Source organism: Caretta caretta, chromosome 15, assembly GCF_965140235.1.
Source record: "Caretta caretta isolate rCarCar2 chromosome 15, rCarCar1.hap1, whole genome shotgun sequence".
NCBI classification, from domain to species: domain Eukaryota; kingdom Metazoa; phylum Chordata; order Testudines; family Cheloniidae; genus Caretta; species Caretta caretta.
In genome coordinates, this window is record NC_134220.1 from 26,348,866 (window position 1) to 26,369,106 (window position 20,241).

The following is a 20,241-nucleotide window of genomic DNA, read 5'->3' on the forward strand; positions in this document are numbered from 1 at the left end:
TCTGGTCCAGTCCACTCCAGAGACGGGCCCACGTGGGCTGTCCGGGGCGGTGGGAGGTCGGTTCCGGTCCGGTCCAGAGAGGGGCCCACGTGGGCTGTCCGGGGCGGTGGGAGGTCGGTTCCGGTCCGGTCCAGAGAGGGGCCCACGTGGGCTGTCCGGGGCGGTGGGAGGTCGGTTCCGGTCCGGTCCAGAGAGGGGCCCACGGTGGGACGTCGGTTCGGGTCCGGTCCGGAGCCGGGCGGTGCGGCGATCTCCCCCACTCATGCAGGTGCAGCGCCGTTGCACTGTCCCGTCAGGTGCTGCAGTGATGGGGGTGCCCCCGAGGCTTGGCCCCTCAGCAGGGATCGCCCTGGGCCGAGCCCCTCTCTGCCCCGCCCGGCCCAGCCCAGCCCAGCCCAGCCCAGCTTCTCCCTGAGGGGACTGACTGCTGCTAACATCCACTCTCACAACCCCCCATTGAATGGACTCGTCCCCCTCCCCGTGGAATGGATCCTCCCTCTCCTCGGATTGGTGAGTCCGCTGGACACTCTCGCTCTCATTGGCTGAGGGGCGACCAATGGGGGTGGGAGGAGGAGGCATGTCCCGCCCTCCGTGAGGCGGCCCCTCTGGAGGCCGCGCAGGGCGGGGCCCTGTGGGGTGTTAGGGTGCTGGGCTCGCCGCACCCCGTAGAGGAGGAGAGGCGGGAGCGGCCATGAAGGTGAGGGGCGGGGGTCGCCGGCGGGGTTAGTCCCCGGGCCCGAGGAAGCGCTGCGGGGAGCCGCCAGGGTTGTGTCCCCCCGGCCGGGAGTGGCGGGCTTTTGTGCCGGTGCCCGGCCCGCGGTCCTGCCCTCCCCCCCGCGCCTTGGGCCCGAGCCCCCGTGACTTGGCAGCCCGTGAGCGAAGCCCAGAGGCCCCTCCCCCCGCCCGGGGGGCTGGTAGTGGGGAGACTCTGCCCCGGCCCCGGCTCCCGCTCCCGCTCGGGCTGAGCCCCAGCCTCCTTTCCGGCCACGCGCCGCTCCGCCCGGCCCGGCCCGGCCCGGCCCGCCTCAGCGGTGCGGACCCTCGGGGTCCGGCCGCTGGGATCTTGCCAGGGAGCTGGGTCAGGGCCCGGGTCGTGGTGTGACTCGGGCCGGAGCCCGGCCGTTTTGCAGTTTGGCTGCCGCTGAAGCAGCCCGCCCAGGGTGGGGCGGGGGTGGGGGGTGTCGCGCTGTGTGGACGCGTTAGTGCGGCTGGGAGACCCAGTTCCAGCAATTGTTGGCAGCGCAGCGTGGCTGCTCAAGCATGTGCTTGGAAACAGCCCATAAGAGCGGACACGAGTTTGCAGTGCAGCATTGACATACCCTGAAGGGCTAGCTTGATCTGACCTCTTCACTGCTGTACAGGGCCTGGAGGAGAGGTAAGCGGCTCTGCCAGATACCATCCACTAGCTGTGAAGGGCTCAGAGATTGTAAATGGACCTGCTTTTGATGATGAACTTGAGACTCTGTCTTGCTGTAGGGCTCTTTAGTACTAGCTGCTTGCCTCCTGAATTTGGTGAATGTTCACAGATCTTGGGTTGCACCAGATCCTGGTGTCATGATCTGGCATACGCTGCAAGATTTGGTAGAAAGTCTTTATGGGTCAGAGCATTCACATGTATTTGTGTGAGGTAGAGGTGGTGGTGTGCATTAGGGCATAGCATAGAATCTGCAGTTCATTAAATTTGAACTGTAGAGGATTTGGTGGGGGGGATGAAAAAAGTTAGGCTTGTCCTTTTTGGTATGTGTCTAATAGATAAAGAAGCCTTGAAACAGTCTTTCAAACTTTCCCTCCCCCCAAATAAATGTGTGTGTATAATATATATATATATATATATATATATATATATATATATATATATATATATAAAATTTTGAAATCCCAGCGATCCTCTAGCTAGGGATGACCAGACTAAATATTTCTGGAAGTCCTGAGAATCTGTTTTGTGAAATTTTAATGCCTTGAGTGCACAAAGGTGCTGAATCCTTAGCAAAGGCTTCTGTTGTTCGCAAAGTTAGCTATTTAAGTTATATTGATAACAAAAACAAAAGTTTTAAACCAGAACTAATAATCCCTTCTCCTCACCCTGCTTCACTGTCACTTCTTGACTCTTATGATGTCATATTTTATAAACTTCTAATTAGGACGGAACTTATAGAAAAAACAAGCTGAAAGCTGTCTTTAGGCCTCCTATATACATAATAATAATATAAGGGGATCACAAGTCCTGTAAAGAAAAGTATTGGGCATGGAGGAGATAGTTAAGGGCTCTTGTTGAAAGGAGGATAAGGAGATGCTATCTAGCAAAGTTAATAAGTTATTTTTGTATACATCTTTCTTACTTTTGGCATGGTCTCATTCTTAAACAGGTTTCAGAGTAACAGCCGTGTTAGTCTATATTCGCAAAAAGAAAAGGAGTACTTGTGGCACCTTAGAGACTAACCAATTTATTTGAGCATGAGCTTTCGTGAGCTACAGCTCACTTCATCGGATGCATACCGTGGAAACTGCAGCAGACTTTATGTACACACAGAGATCATGAAACAATACCTCCTCCCACCCCACTGTCCTGCTGGTAATAGCTTATCTAAAGTGATCATCAAGTTGGGCCATTTCCAGCACAAATCCAGGTTTTCTCACCCCACCCCCCCCCCCCCCCCCGCACCCCACACAAACTCGCTCTCCTGCTGGTAATAGCTCATCATCATCATTGTAGGGAGAGTGGTCACTTTGGATGAGCTATTACCAGCAGGAGAGTGAGTTTGTGTGTGTATGGGGGTGGAGGGTGAGAAAACCTGGATTTGTGCTGGAAATGGCCCACCTTGATGATCACTTTAGATAAGCTATTACCAGCAGGACAGTGGGGTGGGAGGAAGTATTGTTTCATGATCTCTGTGTGTATATAAAGTCTGCTGCAGTTTCCACGAAATGCATTATCCGATGAAGTGAGCTGTAGCTCACGAAAGCTCATGCTCAAATAAATTGGTTAGTCTCTAAGGTGCAACAAGTACTCCTTTTCTTTTTGCGAATACAGACTAACACGGCTGTTACTCTGAAACCTGTTTAAGAATGAGACCATGCCAAAAGTAAGAAAGATGTATACAAAAATAACTTATTAACTTTGCTAGATAGCATCTCCTTATCCTCCTTTCAACAAGAGCCCTTAACTAACAGCCGTGTTAGTCTGTATTCGCAAAAAGAAAAGGAGTACTTGTGGCACCTTAGAGACTAACCAATTTATTTGAGCATGAGTTTATTTGAGCATAAGCTTTCGTGAGCTACAGCTCGCTTCATCGGATGCATCCGATGAAGTGAGCTGTAGCTCACCAAAGCTTATGCTCAAATAAATTGGTTAGTCTCTAAGGTGCCACAAGTCCTCCTTTTCTTTTTCCTAAGGCTGTTGCTACCCAACAAAAAAGATGATCAACCAACCAACTGCCCTCTCTGTTCTTCCTTATCTTTTATGCATAATTCATTCTTAAATATTGATTAAAAAACCAAAACTTTGATCAATTTTATACCATATTTACAGAAACATGCTGGTAGTTCCTTATTAAAGGTAAGCAGTCGAGAAAATTCTATCTGCTTTTTTTAACCCAAGTTTTAAATACTGGTCAAATTAAATTTGATGTTTGTTTGTTTGTTTTTTTACTCTTATTTGGTTAGGGCTTGCATATTATATTGTCCACTTGGACATTAAAACTTACCAAGGCCTGTGGTGGGTTCCCCATCACTGGAAATCTTAAAATCAAGACTGAAGGTTTTTTCTAAGAGATGCTTCAAGTTCAGGGGTTCCCAAATTGTTGTTAATGCTCTGTTAGTATTTGAGCTTGATTGTTCCATCCATTCATTTCTCTAAGAATCAGTAAAGTTTAGGAGCTGCTGTATCTAGTTCAAACAGGAAATAATTGAAATAAATCCTGTGGCCTATGTTATGCAGGAGGTCAGACTAGAATGGATGATCAGAAGACCCTTCTGGCCTTATCTGCTGGGGTTGGAGGAGGGGAGAACCTACTCTAGGCCAGCTTCACTGAAGGTACAACCAGAACTAAATGAATAGTTTCACTATCATGTTGCTATTTGCTAACACAAACTGCAGTGTTCAAATTCTCTACAGGAGGATGTTTTATTCCTCCCTCCCTCTCCTCCTCCTCCAATAATTTCATATATTTAAAAAAAAAAAATCCAACACTCTTCCTTCCATCCCCCTAATTATTTGGCTGTAACTACTTAAGTGTCCTCTTTAATTATGTTGACATAAGTGTTTTGAACCATGGCTTTCATACATGTTGGAATTATAAGATACTACTAGACATTAATTATAAATTCCTTCATTAGATCCTCAGGCTGAATGGTATTTATACAATTGCTCTAAACATGCCTAAAACACTAAATAATTAGCAATATACTACATTCAAATAGTAACAAAACATTTATAATCCTTTGATCAAAATACTTACAAAAGAGCTAAACCTAGGGGTGCTTAGACCAGTGTTGGTTGGTTCTAACTTGGTGTGGCAAGTATTAGCAGTGATCAGCTCAAGAGTTTATCCTTTAACAAACAAGTGATGTCATTGCCAATTGCTAACTTTGGCCAAAACCTGGTTTTTAGCTCATTTGGAGTCACTGCTGGTTCAACATGCAGAAACAAGTCTTTATTATTAACGATCTCTGATAATTGGGGCATCTTCTTCCTTCAATCTTATCAGTTACCTTTCAGGTCTGTTTTTCCAGTTAAGCCACCTTCTTTCAAGGGCTTCTGATGACTGCTAATAAATCTGCACTCTACAAGATCTACAAAGATTCTTTTAAAATTAATCCTTTATATCCTACAATATTCCCGGATGCCCAGGTTCTGATACTGGTAGTTGGCTAATCCTTACTTCAGTACTATCCCCACTGAACCATGCAAGTGCCCTTTAGTAGAATTGCAGTTACTTTAATGTACTTAACTGTCTTACGAGCTATAAACTATTACTCATGAATGCTGGACTGGCAGTTGTGGTTTTTAAATTTCAATTTGTTTAATGTTATCTTTGTCAGAGTCTCACATGTCTATTACAGAAATAATTAAAAGTGCTTGTAACACGTGTTTTAGTCCTCATAGATTAAAAGGTGTATGTCTTGTGGGTTGCTTTTAAAAAATAAATAAATTTCTCAGCATGACTCCATTCCTGTCTAGTAAAACTAGGATGGTCAGAGAGCACTTGAAATTTGCACAGGAAAACGAGTATTGGTTAATCTACATTCTTTTTGGTATTAAATGAGGAAAATTGAGGTTTGGGTTAATAAGAACTTAAGTTCCTTAACTGTCAGTTTCTAAAGTGCTGACTATATATTGATAAATCTTTGAAGACTGGCTTAACATGTGTAAAGAAGCATGAATGTCTGATTACATACCTCAGTGGGAACATTTTCCATAATGTACGTTAAAGGGATTTTTATATGGTAGTTAAATCATTACTGCCCAACACTTTGGCAATAAATCCCCTCTAAATTGAGCCTTTTCACTTCAAATAAGCTTCTTGAAAATATACTGACAGTGACGGACTTAATCCACACAGGGATGAACATAAGGTTTTAATAGACACACATGTGATAGCTGCTTAGGGGCAAAAAGATGGAGTTCTTAGATTCATGGATCTCATTGCTAAAGGAAACACTGTGACTAAGAATTTTAAGATGGGTTGAAAAATCCAGTATTCTCAGGTATTTCTGTAGTAGGGTGAAAATTTTTAACTCCTTTTCAGAAGAGTGTGGGGGAAGCTTTAAATTATGGTAGTGTCCTGGGAGCACTCTATATACAGTTCTCCTATTACGTCTAGTGTAAATTCTGCACATGGTGTGCTTGCAAGATCGGGCTCATTAGATTTGTCTATGAATATTTGGTTCTGGGAGTGCCTATAATGTGCTGAGTGCAGTACAGCTGTAAAGGAACACAAGGTCCTAACCCTGACAATGTTTAGCACCTTAGTGACACATTTAACCAGAGATGTTGAAAACTTCCTACAGGAAAAGTGAAGGTACACGGTTTGTGTGGGCTGAAGATGTACAGAATCACGGAGGGGCATTTCTCATTGAATTTCAAGTTTTCCTGAAACTTTCTCTTGGAAAGATTGAGATAAAATATCTTTAATTTGTGACAGGGTTTCTTATAGCTTCCCATTGACTCTTATAAACTGGAATCTCAAAATTAGAGGAATATTTCCTATCATATTGAAGGGTACAAAATTCCTGGGTTATATATATTTAATTCTGCATTAAATTACCACAAATGTCAGGTTGTTTTCAGTTCATTTTAGAATAAATTTATAAATTCACTTTAAAATGAGTCTAGCTGGTGGCTAAAATGTGAGTTGTGAGTTAGAAACCAGTCAGTCTCCAGATAAAATGTCTGTGCTCTTCCATGCATACCTCACTGATAAAGGCTCCTGCACTAGCATTTAATCTTGAAATCACAAACACGTGTATTCCATTTTCTTTCTCTTTAGCTGTAAGAGAATCTTCTCCCTTTTCAGTGTCTTCCAGTGTGGTAAAGGCTTGAAAGACAAAACCGCTTTAAACATACCAATTTAAAATTCGTTGCTTGGTGTTTTCCTTAAAGGTGCATAAATCCTTCAGTCCTATCACTCTGATTTCCTTCAAGAAGGAAGGAACTCTGGTGCTGGCCTGATCAAGGAACACATCTTTCTTTGTGTAATCATTTTTGAGTCTAACTAAAAACTGTAATTGGATTTGCACAGTCTGTCTGAATCTTAAAGTACCTGCCTCCTGTGAGTGTAGATTTTAAGTAGAATATGTATTACAGTGGATTGCCCTCCCCCATGCAAGAGACTCCAATATAAAATATTTCCAAGGATAACAAAATGTGCGTATTTCAAAAATGAATGCTTTTTGGGTGCTCCAGTTTGATTTTAAAATTAAAACATGGTCAGTATGTATTCAGATCTGTTCATAATAGCCATTTTATTGTAATGGCTAAATAGAGATGCCTAATGCAAGTAAAACAATGTTGCACCTACTGAAAGGGCTTGGAAAAACATACTTGCTGCTGGGAGAAGCTAGGCTATCCCTTTCAACAGAATTTCAGTTGTCCCTTTAAAATAAGATTCTAACCCCTTTTGGCTGTAAATATATTTCAGATGTGAACCAAATATAAACTAATGTGGTTTTGTCGCCTGGAGGCTACAGGCAGCTCCAGTGCCTCTGCTCTCAAATACAGAAACCCCATGTGTCGGGTATTCTTGTTTGGGTGTAATCTGCTTCCACAAAATCACCTTTCTCCATTTCCAGCAGCAGATTCTTTGCTCAGCCTGTGCTGTTCGCTGTGACCTGATTTACTGGTGTCTTATTCTCATCCTTTGAGTGTTTCTGCTCATTAACTGCTAGTCTTCCTTGTGGGTTCCTGTGTCTTTGCTGACTGATTCTTAGTCTGCTTCTTTCACGGATCCACTCTCCTGAAACATGACCGTCTCAAGTTCTCTACCTTGCCTGCTTGTGCAGTGCCCCCCACCAACTGCTCTCAAAAGAGGCCCTTTGCTTATTTTAACTGCCCAGACCCCAGTTGGGAAGCACAGGACTGAGACCATTCTAAGCGTTATTACTGTGTTAAGTTACTGTACTCTGGGAATTCATACACAGTACTAGTGGGATGATGATATAATAGAATGAAGCATCTCTCTGGCTTTAAGATTAAACTCGATAAGTTTATGGAGGAGATGGTATGATGGGATAACATGATTTTGGTAATTAATTGATCTTTAAATATTCATGGTAAATAGGCCTAATGGCCTGTGATGGGATGTTAGATGGGGTGGGATCTGAGGTACCCAGGAAAGAATTTTCTGTAGTATCTGGCTGGTGAATCTTGCCCATATGTTCAGGGTTTAGCGGTCGCCATATTTGGGGTCGGGAAGGAATTTTCTTCCAGGGCAGATTGGAAGAGGCCCTGGAGGTTTTTCGCCTTCCTCTGTAGCATGAGGCACGGGTCACTTGCTGGAGGATTCTCTGCTCCTTGAAGTTTTTAAACCACGGTTTGAGGACTTCAATAGCTCAGACATAGGTGAGGTTTTTCGCAGGAGTGGGTGGGTGAGATTCTGTGGACTGCGTTGTGCAGGAGGTCAGACTAGATGATCATAATGGTCCCTTCTGACCTTAGTATCTATGAATCCATCTATGAAACAAGTTATGCGTAGGTAAGACTCTTGAAATGGAGTTAAAACTTTTTGCCTTTACTGTTTTCAGGCGGGAGCCACATCCATGTGGGCTTCCTGCTGTGGGTTGCTGAATGAAGTCATGGGTACCGGAGCTGTCCGTGGCCAACAGCCAGGATTTGGGGGAGGTACTGGCCCTTTCAGATTTGCACCAAATACAGACTTCTCAGCATATCCATCTTCAGGAGCCAGTATAGTCTGCAAAGCCTGTGGGCTTTCATTTTCAGTTTTTAGGAAAAAGGTGAGTATAATTTATTAAATAATGCTTTACTAACACCAACTAATCTGTAGACCTGTCAGGAGAGAAGTATTTTCCCCTTTTACAGATGGGAAAACTGAGGCACCAGGAGGAGGGGATTTAATGATTTGCTCAAGGTCACAGAGGAAGTTGATGTCAGACAGGATTAGAAATTTTCCTATATTCCTTGTTCAAAATAATAACTAACGAAGTTGCTGAACAACTGAGTGATGGAGAAGCTGAGCAACAGAAAAGTCTCAAATTGACAACTAGTATTGTAGCATTTTCCTTAGAAACAAAGTGAACTTAATTGTGGTCTTAGACCTGTGTCAGAGGAATAAGGTTGGCTAGGAAGTTGAAAACCTAATCCACTGCAGTAGCCTATCAGTTCACTTAGTCAAACAGGTGAGTTAATGAAAAATTTACCAAATAAAATTGATTGGAATTTTGTTTAAACTATGGATGTATTTCAAAACCTAATGTATAGATGACCGACTGTTCTATGTATTTATAGAACAATAGTGTAATCTCTAAATTTAGAGTCAATTTGGCAGGCCAGCATTATCTGGACCACTCAGTGACCCAGTTCTCTGCAGCTAACTTAGAATAACTGAAGCCCAGCTGTGTCTGATTTACAGAAAATCTAATATTCAGAGATTTTTACAACAGATCAATCTCTTGGCAGAGATTTCCCCATTTTAGTAATCTACTGTGCTCTGCATTCCTTCTGTGGCAATGTGCCTGAGCAGCAGTTAAGGGTCCATAATGTCTCAATCTAAGCTTTCCTAGAGCTAATTTATTAAAATTCCAAAGAATGTGAGGAGAGAAATATCTAGGCTAATCATGGTAGTTGAGGTAGTCGTGTTAAGGGACTCATGTGACTCTTGGATATACCAATTCCCCCTGCCTGTATGCAACTAGATCTCTTGAATTAGAACCTCTGTTTACCTCGGGTTCTCTAAACTAAACACTGTCTAGAACATAAGCCTGATTCAGGGTCCTCTGAAATCACTGGGAGCCCTCTCATTAACTTTAATGGGATTCAGGTGAGGCCTGTTCTGACTGGAGAATCAGGAATCTGAGGCTAATTGCTTGAGCTCCCATGATCCCTGTCCTCCAAGTTGTTTCTTAAATGCAGGACGATTTCACTTGTGTCTGAAGTGACCATCAGAGTTGCCCTTAGACCATCCTTGCCCTCAGTCTACTCCCCACCCCTCCCCCTTTCTTGTTGGAAAAATTTGCCATTCAAATTTGTCAGCCTGAAGATTCAGGAAAAGTAAACTTCTGATTTTTTAAGTCTAACTTCTGCATCTTCTATTTGCTACTGTGGATGTCCCTTACAATTTATTCTCCTGTAGGGTTGACCTGTAATATCTGGAAAGAGAATTTTTCCTATCTTTTTCCCTCCAGATTTTTGCTTTGGAGATATTATTCCCTGTGGTGTCTAGTTTCTTGTGGTAGGAGAGATGAGTTTAGATGCCAATTTAAGACCTTAGCATGTCTCCAGGAAGGGTTGAGTATATAACATTGACTTTTCCGTTTTCATATTAGAAATAGTAAATCTAAATCAGAGCTTTATGTAAAAGTTTGTGGTGTCTGTAGTTTCGTGTGTTTTTTGTATACAGAGATTATCCTACATGGCTTTGAGTGAAATGGACATGTAGGTAGTGCTTTGTAGCTCAATTATAGTGTTTACAATGTGTCTCTACTTAGAGCGTAGGGGACATAAGAGTCTAATTAGAAAATTACCTTGTCCTTTACAGTTCATCTCTTCCCTTAAATATTATCACATTCTTGCTTGAGAGGCTTTTGCAAGCTGGAAAAAATACAGGGTATATCTACATGGCAAAAACAAACAAATCCACAGCTGTAAGTCTCAGAGCCCAGGTCTACAGACTTAGGCTTGTGTTATGATGCTACAAATAGCCACGTAGCTGCTTGGGCTCTGGTGCCCTGGGATGGGATGGGAGGCTTCAGAGCCCACACTTCAGCCTGAGCCAAAACGTCTACACAACTATCTTTAGTGCTGTAGCATGAGCCTGAGTCTGTAGACTTGGGATATGAGACTTGTTGCTAATACCCATAGTGACATTCTTTTATTATTCTGATGTATAACTGCTTTTAAGAGTGGTTTTTTTTTTTTTTTGAGGTCAAGATTAAAGCTTACACTTTATTTAGCCATTGAACTGTCTTCCCAAAACATCTGGGTCCTCGTCAATATCTTTATAGAGGAGCTCTATGGAGACTTTATTTAGGAAGTGCAACTTATACTTCTAGCCACTGCTTCAGAGGAAGGCATAATTGTCTCCCATGACTTAATTTCCTAATAGCACAGTGTAGAAAGTGCTATCTTCATGATTCCAGCTTAGAAACTGGTTAGTATCTTGAATCATCAGAACTGAGTCTCAGTAATTTTAAGTATCTTAATGTAGTTCTCTGGGAATGGAAGCGGAACAATACATCAAGGCTTCAATAATGTTTCTAATGGTGCTGGATGACTGTTACACTGCAATCATTATACATTGTCTTCTGTGACATTGCCCCTGTAGTCTCCATTGTCTAGTCAGGGAAAAATGTTTAAAATATGTTGGCTAACATTTTCAGAAACATCTCTTCTAGTCAAGATGAGGCCTGTGGGAATTGTGTACACTGTCATGTCATCACAGAAAGAGGATGCCTTGTATGCAGTCTCTTAATCAGAATTTGCAGTTGCAGTATCATGAAGGACAAAGAGGTTTCCAATCACAGAGCTGCTATTCTCCAAACTGTTTGCTTTGTGACCCTGCCACTTTCTAGTATATGCAGCTGTTGGTGTATACCTTGGATCTGTATTCTGGAAGTAAAAAGGTACCCCCAACAGCTTTCTGGTTCCTCTAACTTCGGCTACATCAGCTGAAATCGATAAAGTAGAGGGGATGGAAGGTCTGCATGGCTTTGCACAGTTAGTACTTGGGGAGGACAATAGTTCTTTCGTATAGCTTTCTTCTGCTGGGAAAGCATTTTAAAAGGCCACTCACTTTATATCAAACTTGTCTGAAATTGCTCTTATTACTGTAAGAATTAATGACTAACATCACTAAACCTGAAAGATCAACTTTTTTCATCATTTTTACATTGTGCATTTGCACGCACCTTGTGTATAATCATACTTTCTCCTGTAGTCATATTTCGTGTGTGTGAAAGAGAAAAGAAACTAAAACATTCCCCAGAAAATAGAAACAGACTTGGTGGCAGGTATAGAACTTTGAAATTGACTAGATTTCAAGTGGGTGTCCTTTTGACTTAACTAAAAGTGTGTATTTAAGTTTGCGTTGTCTTGTTAAAATGGATTAACTGTCTTGATGAATGTACTAGCCCTACAAATGCTCTGGAGAGTACCTGCAAAACTGTTTGACAGGCCAGTTTCATAGACCACTCAGAAAACATTAAAAAGAAAAGGAGTACTTGTGGCACCTTAGAACACGAAAAAACCGTGTGTATATAAATCTCCTCACTGTATTTTCCACTGAATGCATCCAATGAAGTGAGCTGTAGCTCATGAAAGCTTATGCTCAAATAAATTGGTCAGTCTCTAAGGTGCCACAAGTACTCCTTTTCTTTTTGCAAATACAGACTAACACAGCTGCTACTCTGAAACCTGTCAGAAAACATACTAAGATTGTCAGTTGAAAGCATAAGAATAGCAGTGGGTGATTGGGGGGAGGGAAGGAAATAGCAAATACAGATTTATTTTCTATTCCTGTGAATATCTGGCATACAGTTTAATGGCTTTTTCGTCTTCTTGTTTAGCACGTGTGTTGTGACTGCAAGAAGGATTTTTGCTCAGTTTGTTCAGTCTTACAAGAAAATCTCAGAAGATGTTCTACGTGTCACTTGTTACAAGGGACAGCATTTCAGCGGCCTCAGTTAATGCGACTGAAAGTCAAGGATCTGCGTCAGTATCTGATCCTTAGAAACATACCAACAGATACTTGTCGAGAAAAAGACGACTTGGTGGATCTTGTACTCTGCCATCATGGATTAGGTTCTGAGGATACAGACACTAGTAGCTTGCATTCTTCAAGGTCACAGACTTCTAGTTTTTTTACACATCCATTTTCTCTGTCTGTATCAGTGTCATCCTCTCAAGGAGAACTTACAAATAGAAGAGGAAGCACAGAAAATGGACCACCTGTACAGGTACAGTACCAGTAGTTGTGGTCTTACAATGAACTTAAAGTGCTGTCTGCTACTTTTTTTTTTTTTTTAAATATACCAGTGGGCAGGTGTAGGGTCTTCACGAAATACTTTTTTTACATCCTGCACTTGAAAATGGAAGAACATGGGTAATTGGGACAAGACTGTGATCACTTTAAACTGTAACAGCTAACGTTAGCATAAGCTTTCCAATTTGAGTGTCATCTGTTACCTGTTTTAAAGCATTTTCCTTACTATACCAGAGGGGGTTGTTTATCCTGATCTGATTCATTGTATATGCAGGGACAAGGTGGAATGCCTTCAGCAAATAACGAAGAAGAGGAAGAAGAAGAAAATGCAGAAGAGCAGGTGAGAAATATGAACCACCTAAAGAGTAAACTAGACCTATTTGGCATCTGACATAGAAAACCATGCAGAGCCTTAACACTGTTAATTTAGTTTGAGTGAACTAGGCTGTGGTGATGCGTGTTAACATCAATATTTGAAAATATTGTTTAAAAAAAAAGTAAATCCTTTAAACTATAGCAGGGATTAGCTAAAATTAAAAATAAGACATAATTGGTGTGTTTCAGACCCCTAGCATGTCCAGAAAGCGAGCAAGAGCATCACTGTCTGATATTTCAAGTCTAGAAGATATTGAAAGGTCAAGTGTTCGACAGCTGAAGGAAATACTTGCTCGTAATTTTGTCAACTATTCAGGATGCTGCGAAAAATGGGAACTTGTGGAGAAAGTGAGCAGGCTCTATAGAGAGAGTGAGGAAAATCACAGGACACGTAGGTGTTCGTTTTTGTTCTTGTTTTTTTCTCCTTAAAATTAACTCTTGTTCTCTCGTGACTGGCTTTGACAATGGGTGTTGTGAGTGCTTTTGTCAGCTGCAACAACTGAAAAGCTATTTTAACTGTACTAGCTGTGTCCAGAATAGCTGAAGCTATGCTAGATCTGGCATGTGAGTTACACTGTTGATCAGTATGTGTTGTTAGTTCCCAAGATTGTACTGTTTTGATGACTTTTGCTGAAGCTAAATAAACTTGATCATTCTCACTTCAGCTTTCCTCAGAGTAGTTAAATTGGTAACAACTGCACTATTGAAAACCAACCCATTAGAGAAAATGAAATAGTTTTGCACCCCCATACCTTTCACTGTGGTTTCACAAAGTGTTAGTTTTTTCTATGCCAAAAAAATCCCACTATTTCAGAAGAGAACTCCTAATTTTTAGTGATGTTACTACTTCTCAGTGATAAAAGCTACACTGGCAAAAATCCCTCTGCCAGGGGACCAGTCTCTCTCTGTGGCATAGCTGTGAAGCCATTGCTAGGACAAGTGATGGTTTTCTGATCAAGTTTCTGGTGTTTTTCCTAAAGCTAGCATTTTAACAAATATGGTTGCAATGTGTTTATAAACTAAGCACAACTGAATTAAATTGTCACAATTCTGCCACTCAAACAGTTACAGTATCATTTTGGGACAGTTTAAATGTGAACTTGAAGATTTTTTTCCTGTTTCTCTAACATCTTACAAAATGTGAAAGATTAACACCCAATCTACTTTTCATCATACACCATGACTGCTCTTTCATTTAATTCTACATCTTTACTAAATGCTTCATAAATCTTATGTCCCAATAGCAATTTTTGTAAGGTTGTATTTAGCCCTGTTAATAATATTGCATACATATCTGTAGTGATCAAAGTCCTTTACAAAGAGGGAGTTAAGTATTGTTCTCCATGTTTAACAAATGATATAAAACTAAGGCCCAGTGGTGGGATGACTTTGACCCTGCTATGACAGTGGGTGTGACAGAGCTGGATTGATACCTGTATTTGAATCCTAGTCAGTACACTTTTCACTGGACCATGTGACATCACAGAGGTTATCTGATCCTAAATAAAGGACAAAACCATACTCTGCATCACTTAGCTTAATCTTACTCAGTTTATAATGGTTGTAAACTAAATCTTTATTTTACCATAGCTTTACTGTAAATGCAGATGAAAATGACATGATGCTGAAATGAGTTAACTTAGTTTCCTACATGTCTGGGATAGAATTTAGCTGCTTTTGCCATGGCCTGAATTTCTCTAAATCTTAACCCTGTCTGTTGATTTGCAGAGGGAGAGAAGATACAACTGCATGAGAACGATGATAATCTGTGTAGGATCTGCATGGATGCAGTAATTGACTGTGTTCTTCTGGAATGTGGTCACATGGTCACCTGCACAAAGTGTGGCAAAAGAATGAGTGAGTGTCCGATCTGTAGACAGTATGTTGTACGAGCAGTGCATGTATTTAAATCTTAAGACCAAAAACACATTTTATAGCCATCCGGAGTTCCTGTATTTCTGGGGGCAGGACTGATGAAGCTTGTTATGACGAACATTAGTTTCAATATGAATCAAACATTTTGAACAGCAGGCTATAGAAGCATTTGAAACACTTTCCTGTATTGTTATTAAAATTGCAGTTTGGTGATATGTACTGCAGGAGCTGCCTGAGTTACCTTATAAAGCCATGAAGTGTTTACAGCAGATCTAGCATCACTTAGTGCTCTCTTCTGAAGAACACCATAATCATTAGTTTGCTGAAGGGTCTAGTATAGTCAACAGAAAACTGCTTTACCATGACCATATTGTTGGATGACTCTAGCCTGGTTCATTTGGTGCATATGCATTGCTCCTGGCAAATAGACTTGTGTAGTATTTAATAGGCATTAAATAGAATGTAACTGTTCTGACACTAGTGCTACAAGGGTGTTAAAACAGTCGATAAACCAAGATTGTAGAAAGCATTGCCGTTGCATAAAGGTAAAGCTAATCTAATCTATTTTCCTGCTTATTACTTTGTTCCGAATGTCGGTCTGATTACATGTATACTGTCCACTAACAGTCTTTGTCAAAGTGAACTGTGTAGTCCTACAGAGCTCTGTTTAATTGCATCCAAATGCTAATTACTCCATGTTCAGTTTAAGAATAAAATGTAGTCAAAGGGAATAGGGGTTAACTTCAGTGGTCCCAAATTCATTCAAACCTATTCTATTAATTTTGCAAGGACTGAATTCTACATACTAGGAACTTAATGTGAATAGATCAATTATAGTGAAACTAATAGATGCTAACTTTTGGGAGTTATAGTATTACAAACCTTAACCATTTTTTTCCGGGGTGGGGATGGGTTGAGAGTAAGGAAGGGGGGAGGGGAGAACTTAAGAGGAATTGTAGCTTTTTTTTTAATATGCTGCTTGCTCACAGGTGTTTGAATCAAGACTAGGGTAGTGAACAAAATTGCCAATTACCTGTTTGGCCCCTGTGAAATAGGTTTTTCAGTCCAGCTCCTAGATAGTATCAAACCACAATCAGTGGCAATAATTTCTTTAGAATACAAGAATTTCCCTTAAAGGGTCCTGCAGCTCAGTGGGAATAGATTCTGAGGTAAATGAGCGTAGTAGGCAGCCAGTATTGCCCACTACCTTTGTAGGCTAGATACTTAATAGTATAACTACTTTTTTTTTAAGGGGGAGAGCTAATGGCAGTTATTGAAATGCCTGTGTTATCCAGTGACAACTTTAAGCTGAGTTGAATTGTCACCCACAAGTCTTACTGGGCAAATGCAGTGTTGCCATATTGTATAGTTTGGGTTTTTTTATATGTGGGTGTCTTTCAACTTTCTCTACAACCCACTATTCAATTCCCAGTGTTCATCTAGTTTGGGAAGGCAGGTGTTTTGGCAACTGCAGCCATTAGTACATTAAAAATACTTCTGGTTTTCTGTACTGTAGATCATGGGAGGTACACTGCCTCCCATGCCTACTCAGGACTTGAATGCTCTACAGCCAGGACTCCACAGGGGGGATTTCTGTAGCCTTTTGACAAAGCTGCTGCAGGGAGGGAGTAGGTGCAGGGGGCTTAGCTCTAGCACTGCTGCTTGGTTTCCATTAAATTGTGCTGCAATTCAATCAAAGTGGTAGGTGGTTTTCCATTTTCAACTCTTAGGTGCCTAACTTATCGTATTCTCTTTAAAATAACCAACCAAAAAAACAATCCTGAAATCTTTACTGCACAACATCCTGATAATCATTCTTGAAGAAAACTACTCAGACTTTATGCACAAGCTGGATATTGGCTAAACTAGCACATCTGTCAATACTTTCAGAAGTAACAGGAAGTATAAACTGCTGCTGCTGTTTGGTACAACTCAATATGCAGTTTACAGAGAATCTTTAACTGACATTACTGCTTATTTTTCAGAAGAGAACAAAACTCTAGCCTTTTTTAAAAAAACTTTCTAAAAAGGTACTGACTTGTTCTTGTTCAGTTGGTAAGTTAATGTAGGGGAATGTAGCATATACATTACTTCCATTCTGAACAAGGGCTGAGAGTTTAATAAAGGTTTGTAACTGGTCTGGGATCAGTCTTATGTCTCTTTTTTTAAACTATTCACTATCCTCAAGTGTCATTTGACTAAGTCTCCAGTGGAGGTTAGAAGGGCCAGACTGCATGCTTTTGAGCAGCTGTATAAAGGAATCTCTTGCACCCCTTAGATTTAGCCAGGTGTGCACAATACTCACACCACAGCTCACCTTGAACTGGATGCTTCAGTAATGTAACAAGATTGAGTCCTTCAGTCATTCACAAGGTGGTAGTTTGCTTACTTACATTAATAAGCTTCAATGCTATCCTGATGTAGCCAGCCCCCTTCAAAAATCACTTCAGTTGAAACGGGCCTTGCCTGAAGCGTATCCTGCTGGTGTTTACAACAAGTATAGAGTGATGGCAGCTACTTAAAATGTATAACAAGTGAAAAAAAGGGGAAGTTGACCATAATATAAATCTTGCTTCTTGGAGCACTGGTACAGGAACCCACAAGGGGAAAGGCAACTCCTTAATCTAGTCTTGAGTGGAGCATAGGATGTGGTCTAAGAGGTAACTATAACAGGACCACTTGGAAATAGTGACCATAATATAACAATTAACATTCCAGGGGGGGAGAGAAATACCTCAATAGCCCAACACTGTGGCATTTAATTTCAGAAAGGGGAACTATACAAAAATGAGGAAGTTAGTTAAACAGAAATTAAAAGGTACACTGACTAGAGTGAAACCCCTGCAAGCTGCATGGACACTTTTCAAAGACACCATAATAGAGGCTCAACTTAAATGTGTACTCCAAATTAAACACAGTAAAAACTAAAAACCCCACCATTCTGGCTTAACCATGTAAAAGAAGCAATGATCTTTTAAAAAGTAGAAGTCAAATCCTAGTGAGGTAAATAAAAAGGAGCATAAACACAGCCATACAAATTTAAATGTAAAAATGTATTAAGAAAAACTCAAAAGGTAACAACAAAATGTTTAATACTTCAGAAGCAGGAAGCTAGCTAAACAACCAGTGGGGCCCCTGGACAATCAAGATACAATTGTAGAGAAACTAAATGAATTCTTTGCTTCAGTCTTCATGGCTGAGGATGTTAGGGAGATTCCCAAACCTGAGGAATTGTCACAGATTGAAGTGTCACTAGAGGACACATTGAGAAACTTATCAGTAACAAGTCCCCAGGACCAGATGGCATTCACTCAAGAGTTCTGAAAGAATTCAAATGTGAAATTGTGGAACTATTAACTGTCCTTTAAAGCAGCTACTGTACCCAATGACTGGAAGATAGCTAATGTAACGCCAATATTTAAGAAGGGCTCTAGAGGTGATCCTGGCAATTACAGACCGGTAAGTCTAACATCAGTACCAGCAAATTAGTTGAAACAATAGTAAAGAATAAAATTGTCAGACACATAGAAGAACATAAATTGTTACGCAAAAGTCAACATTGTTTCTGTAAAGGGAGATCATGTCTTACTAAGCTTTGAGTTCTTTGAGGGGGTCAACAAACATGGAAAAGGGGGCTCCAGTGGACATAGTGTACTTAAGACTTCCAGAAAGCCTTTGACAAGGTCCCTCACCAAAGGCTCTTACGTAAATTAAATTGTCATGGGATAACAGGGAAGATCCTTTCATGGATTGGGAACTGGTTAAAAGACAGGGAACAAAGGGTAGGAATAAATGGTAAATTTTCAGAATGGAGAGGGGTAACTAGTGGTGTTCCCCAAGGGTCAGTCCTAGGACCAATCCTATTCAATTTATTCATAAATGATCTGGAGAAAGGGGTAAACAGGGAGGTGGCGAAGTTTTCAGACAATACTAAACTGCTCAAGATAGTTAAGACCAAAGCAGACTGTGAAGAACTTCAAAAAGATCTCACAAAACTAAGTGATTGGGCAACAAAATGGCAAATGAAATTGAATGTGGATAAATGTAAAGTAATGCACATTGGAAAAAATAACACCACCTATACATATGATGCGATGGGGGCTAATTTAGCTACAACTAATCAGGAGAAAGATCTTGGAGTCATTGTGGATAGTTCTCTGAAGATGTCCACGCAGTGGCAGTCAAAAAAGCAAACAGGATGTTAGGAATCATTAAAAAAGGGATAGAGAATAAGACTGAGAATATCTTATTGCCCTTATATAAATCCATGGTACACCCACATCTTGAATACTGCGTACAGATGTGGTCCCCTCATCTCAAAAAAAGATATACTGGCATTAGAAAAGGTTCAGAAAAGGGCAATTAAAACTATTAGGGGTTTGGCTAGGACTTTTCAGCTTTGAAAAGAAGGGACTAAGGTGGGATATGATAGAGATATAAAATCATGAGTGGTGTGGAGAAAGTGAACAATAAGAACTAGGGGCCACCAAATGAAATTAATGGGTAGCAGGTTTAAAACAAAAGGAAGTTCACTCAGTGCACAGTCAACTTGTGGAACTCCCTGCCTAAGGAGGTTGTGAAGGCTAGGACTATAACAGGGTTTAAAAGAGAACTAGATAAATTCATGGAGGTTAAGTCCATTAATGGCTATTAGCCAGGATGGGTAAGGAATGGTGTCCCTAGCCTCTGTTTGTCAGAGGGTGGAGATGAATGGTGGGAGAGAGATCATTTGATCATTACCTGTTAGGTTCACTCCCTCTGGGGCACCTGGCATTGGCCACTGTCAGTAGACAGGATACTGGGCTGGATGGACCTTTGGTCTGACCCAGTATGGCCATTCTTATGTTATTGTAGAAAATTGATAAGGAAACCAATGGGCTACAGCAAGAAACTTAGGGCCAACATCCTTAAGGAATTTAAGTCTATTAAGAATAAAAAATCCTAACAATGGTACTGGTCCATTACTAGAAGGAAGTGTTACAAGTATTCAGTAAAAATATTTTTGTATTTAGGAAAAAGAACAAGTATGTGATATGATACTAATGGAATGGAAAGAGTTTCTCAGGAGGATGTTAAACAGCAACTGCTGAAGTCAGACACTTCAAAATCAGTTGGTCCAGATAACTTGCATTCAAGAGTTTTAAAAGAGCTGATGGAGAAGATTGCTGCACCACTAATATCGACTTTTTCAATAAGTCTTCAACCAGTGGGGAAGTTCCAGAAGTCTGGAACAAAACTAAAGTTGTTCCCATTACTTAAAAAGAGGGAAAACAGGATGACCCAGGTAATTATAGTCCTGTCAGTTTAACATCAATCCCAGGGAAGACCACGGAGCAGC

The 20,241-nt window shown here is 41.0% G+C and overlaps 1 protein-coding gene across 4 annotated transcripts; it reads left to right on the forward strand.

Annotated features, from left to right (window-relative positions):
- The first annotated feature begins 569 nt into the window (after positions 1-569).
- RNF34 (ring finger protein 34) lies at positions 570-17,048 on the forward strand. 4 transcript variants are annotated; one of them, XM_048820957.2, is made up of 7 exons: positions 576-697; positions 3,938-4,033; positions 8,242-8,451; positions 12,238-12,627; positions 12,928-12,993; positions 13,218-13,419; positions 14,757-17,048. In XM_048820957.2, the coding sequence occupies exons 1-7, from the start codon at positions 692-694 to the stop codon at positions 14,942-14,944; spliced, it is 1,158 nt and encodes a 385-aa protein (XP_048676914.1). In that variant the 5' UTR covers positions 576-691; the 3' UTR covers positions 14,945-17,048. The 4 variants fall into 4 exon arrangements, with proteins under 4 accessions (XP_048676916.1, XP_048676914.1, XP_048676915.1 ...); XM_048820958.2 differs by lacking the exon at positions 576-697 and adding an exon at positions 972-1,375; XM_048820959.2 differs by lacking the exon at positions 3,938-4,033 and having other exon boundaries at positions 570-697.
- Positions 17,049-20,241: the final 3,193 nt, after the last annotated feature.